This window comes from Ipomoea triloba, chromosome 15 (genome assembly GCF_003576645.1).
Source record: "Ipomoea triloba cultivar NCNSP0323 chromosome 15, ASM357664v1".
Lineage (NCBI taxonomy): Eukaryota > Viridiplantae > Streptophyta > Magnoliopsida > Solanales > Convolvulaceae > Ipomoea > Ipomoea triloba.
The window spans coordinates 23,334,788-23,344,241 of record NC_044930.1 but is presented as its reverse complement, the minus strand read 5'-3'; the positions used below and the strand labels follow the sequence as shown (position 1 = coordinate 23,344,241).

The window sequence follows — 9,454 nt, the reverse complement described above, 5'->3', positions numbered from 1 at the left end:
TTTGGGGGGGGGGGGGGGGGGGGGAGAAGAAGTTTGTGTTGCAAGTTTCTGACAAAATTAATGTTTTAACTGATGTATTGTTAAGATGAAAAATGCATTTGCACATGTGAAAAGTATAAGGGTGGCTGCAAAGACTGAGTAGGGCACTCACCAGAAGAGTTGCGCAGTGCCTTCACAGCATCAAAGTTTTTGTATGTATAGCCCACAAAACTTAAATCTTTGGAAGTCAGTAACATCTGAAAGCAAGATTACAAAGGCTATTAGATTCTCTCTTTTCTCTTTCTGGAACAAGCATTCAATAGTCAGTTATTAGACCAGTGCTAATCCTGAGAATTAGCCTATACCATTTACAGAACAATTTAATAACATTGCAACAACTTCAAGGAGATCTTCTCAAAAGAGATAAGACTTACAAAATGTTTCCATTTCAGAGAAACCTAGTGCAAACAGAATAGTTTTCTAGACATGAAAATTCTAGGTCAGCAGATCACTTTCAAACCTATGAAACCAAGTATAAAATGTCACTTCATTTTTTTTTTTTTGAATACTACTAACTCTATTACAATGCAGTATCTGTTCATAACTACTTTCTCAACCTATTGAAGCACAAGAGTCAGTATTGACTTCACTGAGGCTCGAACCCACCACCTCCCGTATAAAGGGAAGGGTTTGATGCCACTGGACCACAAGGTCCTTGGCAAATGTGACTTCATATAATTATCAAAAACTTACAATGCCAACTACTACTATCTGGTGTCGTAGTATTAAACATTTTTACAAATTTATTTGAAATGTCTGTTTAAATATAAATATACTGTGTATCTTTACTAACCACTTGAGCTTTTAATTGAGTTGGAACATATACTTCTTACTGCTTATACTCTTGCATAGGAAGGAAAATTGTGTATGTAAAAGGACTTAAACGTGTAAAGATGAGAACAAAAGTTGCAAACCTTACGGGAAGGTCCAGATCCAGTTCTTGCAGGTGGAGGATCCAACTAATGAGAAGTCCAGAAATTTAATAACAGAGTTAAGTCTTAAAACACTCAAAGTATAAAATGAGAAAGTATAAAATGAGAAAGTAGTCAACATTCAACAATGTATCAAAATTACAAGAGATGTGGTAAAGAGGAAGAAACATGCAGAATGTGCATGCATGGAAGTGATTTATCAAAATAACTTCACCATATTAGCATATTACAGCATATAGTTTTATCATGCACAAAAAAAGAAGTATCATTTACTGAGTGGAAAAAACCAAAACATGTTGAAATAAGGCAAACACAATTTGTGGGAACCAAGGTTAATTTTTCGAATGGATCCTGGAACATGGAAATTACAAACCTAGTTCTTGAGCATAACAAACCAATGCTCAAAAGCCAAAGTAATTGTTGTTGTGAGATATCACCACAACTATCTTAAGTGATATCTCAGATGTTAGCAACAAAGTTAAGCATGAAGAGCTGTGATTTGGATATCATACTATGCAAGAATATCATATGATGATTTACTGTTGAATAGGAACTCAGGATGTATGGTCAGTGCAGTTGCCACTTGCCCTTATCATAGCTTATGTGGAACACAAGCCTAAAAGTGCAAGGTATGTAGCCTCAATAATGCTGCATACCAGACTACACATGCCTATGGTCAGTCTTTTACAAGACACCAAAACAACTATCATGAAGATAATTCGGTAGAATTAGAAATCTATCAGCTAAAATGAAATAAGACTATCAAAAAACATAGGTACAGTCTAATGTTTAGTAATCTAACAGGAAAAAAGAGAAGTATAATCATGATACTTGAAATTATAAAAGAAAAGAAAAGAAAAGTATGAGGTTTGCATAAATACTTCATCAAACTTCATAAAGTTTTGAGTGTCTAGCTCCCCATTAACTTCTGGTTTGAAGGCAGCATCCATTTCATACAGCTTATCCCACACAATATCATTGAACCAAGGATGAGCCTGATACAAGTACTTTGTAATGAGCAGTGAAGAAACTAATAAGCTGGTGACAAACAACTGATCAAAACAGTACCTTAATTTGGTTGGCACCACCAGTTCCAAGTCTATGATCAACATCACATAGCAATCTACATATCAGGTCCTTTGCTTCAAGTGACAGTTTAGCATCTTCAGGAAATTTTAGGTGATTTCTCCAATGAACTATCTGCCAGTACATGACAAGAGATCATTCAGGATGCAGACAACAAAGCACTAATTTGGCAACAAGTGGCAAACATCATTCAGCATTGTTACTATCTCATACACATGAAATTCTCCTATCATGTTATAAAGATTGTAGATTTCAAATTTCAGTTGTAAATGTGATCTATAGCATAAACATTAGTATATTAAATTCAAAGCAGAGTCCAGAAGAAGTATATTCTTAGTAAATTTTCACCCTATTCAGGCTGGTAGAAATAGGTATTTGGAGGTCTGAACCCCAATATAACCGATTTGTAGGCCTAAAGTTTCATTTAATTGCATAAAACGCTTGTACAAAGGTTCATACATATCCATATAGCATATATGAATTAATACAGCTCCACAGAAGGTGGGCATTTCAAACAGAACTATACTCGAATACAAATTTTGGCCAACTTTTGGTCATGATAATTAGGCAATATGGAAAAGAAACCTAGATGGATAGATTGAGCATGTCAGCATGTGTGTTTTATTTGCAGTTCAAAGCAAGTATGTTACCTTCCTGCAAGTAGTTATGGGATCATCTGAGTAAAATGGGGGATAACCAACGAGCATTTCATACATAATTGCACCAAGGGACCACCTGCATGTTGTGTAATATATAAACAGACAAGAAACAACATTAAAAGCGTATTATTTCACTTCTCATGATAACAGATTGTGTTGTCCAGAACTGACTAAAACAGACTGGGCAGTTTCTACTTCAGAAAATAACAGCAAAAGAAAGCTATGCCTATTATACCATTGCCATATCTGGAGTACAATCAGACCCCAAAATGCATTTCCTATCTGTTAGGACAAATGTAAAAAATACTTTCTAGCAAATTAACATGTAACAAGGAGAAGGCTCACACACACACACACAAAAGAGTTGACACATAACAATGACCATGAGTTGCATGGTAAGCAAACTGAGAAAAGAAACATCATGCAGCAATTCAACAAGAAGCCATTTTCATTAGATAATGCACCCAAAAACAAAACAAAACAAAACAAAACAAACACAGAAAAACAAACACACAAAAATACAAAAACTAAGCAAAAAAACATATTAAAGATTGTGCAGTATGATATGGAAAAATAAATAAATAATACTAATAACTAACCAGTCACATTCCATGCCATATCCTTTCTTCAACAGAACCTCAGGAGCAATATAGTCTGGCGTGCCCACTGTAGAAAATGCCTTTTGAAATGAAAAGAGAAAAAAATATGGTCATAATTAGGAAGGAAGAATAATTTTTGCAGTGAACAAAAGTTCAGGTCACAAAGGCATATCTTAAATGGATTAGTGAACAACCCAGCCTTCTAATTTGTAGATTGACCTGACTTCATTTGTGTGCAGAAGTGGTCAATCAGAAATATGGTAAAATGTCATCAATAAGAGACAGACTTGCAGCAAAATCCAGTCAAACATCTTTCAAATTCAAGATTTCTTTTTATTTCAGATCATCTTGCAATTCAGTTTAAACTTTAAAGTCACAAAATAAGACAGTAGTCACAAATTAAGTGTGAAAAATTAGAAACTAAACTTACATGTTTTGTATGATTGAAAGAAATAGTAGTTAGAAGTTAAAGAGAATAAGAAGCATGCATTTGATAACTATGACGGACACCTCAGATTGATTGAGCATATTAAGACAGCAATACAAATTTTCAAATACTAGTCATTTTTTAAATTCCCATCAGACTAAGCATATCAAATATGTCAAAACCAAATAAGATCATAGGCAATATGTCATACCAACTTCCTTCTGTTCATCTGCCAATGCTGAAGCTGTTCACGGGGACTTCTCCATTTACTATTGCCAGCATCAGGGAAGCTGCCATCAATGTCCATTGGGTCTCTTATGTTCTCATCATCCATGGCTTCATTTTCATTTAACGTAGATAGAGTTCTACAATCAAGGGGCTTACAAAGACCAAAATCAGAGAGCTTCATGTGACCATTTTTATCCAAAAGAAGGTTATCAGGTTTGATATCCCTACAGAAAAGGGGGGGAAAAGTGCATTAAATAGACACTCAACACAGCTTATTTGAAGCACTAAAAAGATGCACTTTAAAGGAAAATAATAAATTCAACACAGTTTATTTGAAGCACTAAAAAGATGCACTCAATTTTTGACAAGTTTTAAATACAGTCTGCTCATACAGTCAGAAGCTGAAAGTACACCTGTGAATATAGTTATGCTTGTGAATTGACTCTATGGCAAGTACACTCTGAGCAATGTAAAATTTAGCCACATTCTCAGACAATGTATCCTCTCTCATTAGAAGAGTCATCATGTCGCCACCTGGTAGATACTCCATCACAAGATAAAGATATTCAGCATCTTGGAATGAGTAATATAGTTTTACAATGCAATGACTAGCCACTTCTGCTAGTAAATTTCTCTCCGCTCTCACATGTTCCACCTATAAAAAGAAAACCAAAGTTAGTCAGAGAGGGGTTATTAAATGAAACACGTCCAAATCAAGAAAGTTATTAAATATGCAAATCGTCTGGCATGTAGAATGATTCTTCACCTGTCCTCTTGTGAGCATTTCAGATTTCTTCAACTTCTTCATGGCATAAATATTCCCCGATTTCTTGTCTCTACATAACCTGACCTGCAATGTAAATTTGAAAAATAAAATCACACAATTGATAACCAATTCAACATTGTTTCGCCACTGCCCATTTTCATCCATACCAAACTTCTCCCAATAAAATCATACGCAAATTAGTTTAGAAGTAAAAGTTCACTAGAAATTGCAGATTTAATCATGCTCAACGTCATGTGCAGTTACTGATATCAATGTGATAAAATCACGAACCTCACCAAAGGCTCCTCTACCAATAATTGTTAGAAGCTCAAAATCATCCACACATATCTTGTGCCTCCTCAGCCTCATATATTCAGTCTCCTTTCTTTCTAAATCCTTTATCAGATTTATTTGCTCTTCTTTAGGCACATCAGAAGTTGCTAGTTTTCTTTCTAGGATCCACCGCCTACAGGTAAAGTAAATTATCAATACTAAGTGACATTACCAAAAAACACAAACAAACAAACAAATAAATAATAAATAATCCAAATCTAGAGCACAAGTGCCCTATTAATGCACTTTCCCCACAATGTTACCGCAGGATGAAGTTTCCAATTTTATTAATACCAAAAGACTTCCAAATCTAGGTAATTTTAACAATCAATATACAATATAAGCAAGAAGAAAGAAAATAGCTATTTCAGCAAGGAAGAAGATAGAGAAAGGGGTGGGGGGACATTTCAACAATAGAAAAGGCAATAATATCTAGGGAAGCTCAATTTTTATGAGTTTTACACAGCTATAAATATCTTCATTTTTGCAAAAATACAGAAACCCAATTGGCAACTTTTTCATTAAATCACATATGACAAGATAATGGAAAAGTGAAGCATTTTCGCACAATAAAATCATAGCTATGAAGCTCGCTGCAAACTTGTAGTTCTAGGATATCCGATGTGCCACGACAAACTTGATAGTTGCATTAGTCCATTAGATTTATCAAATCAAAACTTGAAGGTCAGTTGCTCTCAAAGACAAAAGTAATAAAATAAAAAATAAAGAAGAAGAAGAAGATAGAAACTTATGGGGGGAAAAACAATAAAACTAGAAAATGAAATGCTGCTTCGTGGTATTGTCTTAATAGCAACACAGTCCCTAGTTGTGAACTAGTGATCTCTCTTGACTGGATAAGTTAAATTCTCCTCATCCTTCACATCTTTAGTCTCAATGAATGCTCTATTTATTTTTCATTATTGCTCTTGCCATTTTCCATAATATGTAGACACATACGAGTGTGCAACACAAGCCTCATCTTGGACAACCTCCATGATTAATCCGTGAAGGACCATTTATGGCTCACACAAATATTTGAAAAGTGCTTAAACTTCAACTTTGCCTCCCTTTTTTCAATGAAAAGATCTTTGGTCCAAATATTTCAGAATTTCGATAAGCCTGGGTTCGTATCTCATAGTGCCAGCTGGTTTCACAATTTCAACCATTTCTACTAGTTTTTGGCTTCTTTTGTCTCATAAATAGGTATCACCCTCAAAAGACCATCTGAAAACTTAGTCATCATTGACTTCAATAGTGACTAGTCAGGATAATACCACAACATGCCCATTCTAGACTTATTAGAACGTTTACCTCAATTGAATAACTTCTGCTCTAACACAGACTCAAGAGACCATCTGAAAACGTAGTCATCATTGACTTCAACAATGTCTAGTCAGGAACTCAGGATATTACTATAACATGCCCATTCTAGACTGATTAGAACATTGACCTCAATTGAGGAACTTTTGCTCTAACAGACTCCTCAGTCTACTTATTTGACAGAGTCAAACAACAGAGAATAGCAGAAAGCCTTCAAAACATACAGCTTTTGTTTAGATCAAATGAGAAGCATTTTCTCCAAATAAGTAGATGTGGTAATCTTCAGTTAGAACACTAAAACATTGAGTTCTAAACTTCGCAATGCACAACTTCAACTGCATTCGTCTAAATAGCTTGAATCACTAAATCAATAAAGCCTCGCCTCTCCTATGTATCGCCCATCTAACATGAACACATATAAATTAACAAACCCATAAACCTAACCAAATTTAATCGATGAACATGAACCTCAGAAATACCGAAATCCAAGGGAGCCACAAACGGAATTTTAGTACGACACTCTAGATCTCGCAAAACAGCAGAAACGAGTAAGCATCGAGCTAATTGCGCCAGTGGCGCGTCCGTATTCCCAAACAACTCTGCACACGCAAGCAAACGCACGCAAGCACATACGCTCACCTTTCCTTGCGTTCCTGGATGCTCTTCATCTGATTCTTGTAGTGGTTCTCTATGAATTGCTTAGCGGCGGCGACCTTCTCCATCGTATAGCTCGAGCCAAGCACTTCCTCCTCGCAGTGCTCCTCCTCCATGTTTTCTCTCTCTAAAACAAACACCAACTCGCTCTCCGCCCTTCTCCCTCCCCCTCTCTCTCTCTCTCTCCTTACCTGGACATCTGCCGATATCAATACATATACATGTGTGCGTACGAATTGTTTGTGAAAAAGGCGGAGTGAATTTACCTCATCAGCAAAGCAAAGCAAAGCAAAGAAGACGAGCTCAGCAACAGTGAGCAGAGAGAAGCAGTATATGCGTTGAGGGGTTTGGATCCAGTGCTGTTGACAGCTCCCTTCTAACAAATGGACTTCACTTTGACAGCTGGCTTTTCTTATGCTATGCCCTGTTTGGTTTGCTAACTTCTTTATTAATTTGTATTTTGTACACGGTATGAGACTCCATTGTATACATAAGTGGATACAAAAGTAGTCTCATTCATACACACCTTTGTAGTTACCTTCTACTAAATCTGCAAATTATGTCATGGATCCAGGTCCATCTTGCAAGTTCCACTACATACCTTTGTAGTTACCTTCTACTAAATCCAAACAAGGTGGACCACTACACACCTTTGTAGTTACCTTCTACTAAATCCAAACAAGGTGGACCACTACACACCTTTGTAGTTACCTTCTACTAAATCCGCAAATTATGCCGTGGACCCAGGTCCACCTTGCACCTTGGAAGGTGGACTTGGGTCCAATACGACGTCATTNCAGAGAATAGCAGAAAGCCTTCAAAACATACAGCTTTTGTTTAGATCAAATGAGAAGCATTTTCTCCAAATAAGTAGATGTGGTAATCTTCAGTTAGAACACTAAAACATTGAGTTCTAAACTTCGCAATGCACAACTTCAACTGCATTCGTCTAAATAGCTTGAATCACTAAATCAATAAAGCCTCGCCTCTCCTATGTATCGCCCATCTAACATGAACACATATAAATTAACAAACCCATAAACCTAACCAAATTTAATCGATGAACATGAACCTCAGAAATACCGAAATCCAAGGGAGCCACAAACGGAATTTTAGTACGACACTCTAGATCTCGCAAAACAGCAGAAACGAGTAAGCATCGAGCTAATTGCGCCAGTGGCGCGTCCGTATTCCCAAACAACTCTGCACACGCAAGCAAACGCACGCAAGCACATACGCTCACCTTTCCTTGCGTTCCTGGATGCTCTTCATCTGATTCTTGTAGTGGTTCTCTATGAATTGCTTAGCGGCGGCGACCTTCTCCATCGTATAGCTCGAGCCAAGCACTTCCTCCTCGCAGTGCTCCTCCTCCATGTTTTCTCTCTCTAAAACAAACACCAACTCGCTCTCCGCCCTTCTCCCTCCCCCTCTCTCTCTCTCTCTCCTTACCTGGACATCTGCCGATATCAATACATATACATGTGTGCGTACGAATTGTTTGTGAAAAAGGCGGAGTGAATTTACCTCATCAGCAAAGCAAAGCAAAGCAAAGAAGACGAGCTCAGCAACAGTGAGCAGAGAGAAGCAGTATATGCGTTGAGGGGTTTGGATCCAGTGCTGTTGACAGCTCCCTTCTAACAAATGGACTTCACTTTGACAGCTGGCTTTTCTTATGCTATGCCCTGTTTGGTTTGCTAACTTCTTTATTAATTTGTATTTTGTACACGGTATGAGACTCCATTGTATACATAAGTGGATACAAAAGTAGTCTCATTCATACACACCTTTGTAGTTACCTTCTACTAAATCTGCAAATTATGTCATGGATCCAGGTCCATCTTGCAAGTTCCACTACATACCTTTGTAGTTACCTTCTACTAAATCCAAACAAGGTGGACCACTACACACCTTTGTAGTTACCTTCTACTAAATCCAAACAAGGTGGACCACTACACACCTTTGTAGTTACCTTCTACTAAATCCGCAAATTATGCCGTGGACCCAGGTCCACCTTGCACCTTGGAAGGTGGACTTGGGTCCAATACGACGTCATTTCACTATTTTTTTTGGGTAAATCACCAATTTGGTCCTTCAATTGTTTCCAAACTGTCAATGTCCCTTAACTTCGTATTCATCGATTTGATCCCTGAAATTAATTGTTTTTGGTCACATAACTCTATTCGGCACTGTTCTGTCGAGAAGCAAACGATGACTCCGATTAGCGTGGGTATTTTGGTCATTTCCAATCTTCATCCCTCTTATAACACCATTCTCAAAGTGTCAAACGACGTCGTTGTTGCCCACTGACTTCCCTTCCGGGGAACGAAATTTTCTTTGCCGTTAAAACTTAAAAGTTTCTCTGAATTCTGATCTGTATCCATTCATTCAGGCAACCCAGATGCTACTACATC

The 9,454-nt window shown here is 37.1% G+C and overlaps 1 protein-coding gene across 4 annotated transcripts in view; it reads right to left on the bottom strand.

Moving 5' to 3' along the window:
- LOC116006512 (serine/threonine-protein kinase tricorner) overlaps positions 1-8,700 on the bottom strand; it is a 9,980-nt gene extending 1,280 nt beyond the window's left edge. For 3 of the 4 annotated variants that reach the window (XM_031246919.1, XM_031246922.1, XM_031246923.1), the window contains exons 1-12: positions 7,310-7,422; positions 7,029-7,234; positions 5,028-5,202; positions 4,737-4,820; positions 4,384-4,625; positions 3,954-4,194; positions 3,316-3,395; positions 2,708-2,792; positions 2,040-2,171; positions 1,853-1,966; positions 954-998; positions 152-236 (exon numbers count right to left, since the gene is read on the bottom strand). In XM_031246919.1, the coding sequence (XP_031102779.1) occupies positions 152-236; positions 954-998; positions 1,853-1,966; positions 2,040-2,171; positions 2,708-2,792; positions 3,316-3,395; positions 3,954-4,194; positions 4,384-4,625; positions 4,737-4,820; positions 5,028-5,202; positions 7,029-7,159 (1,414 nt within the window). In that variant the 5' untranslated portion in view covers positions 7,160-7,234; positions 7,310-7,422. Of the gene's footprint in view, positions 1-151; positions 237-953; positions 999-1,852; positions 1,967-2,039; positions 2,172-2,707; positions 2,793-3,315; positions 3,396-3,953; positions 4,195-4,383; positions 4,626-4,736; positions 4,821-5,027; positions 5,203-7,028; positions 7,235-7,309; positions 7,423-8,286; positions 8,493-8,567 lie in introns of those variants that run through there. The other variant, XM_031246920.1, reaches the window with a different exon arrangement.
- Between the last annotated feature and the right edge of the window lie 754 nt (positions 8,701-9,454).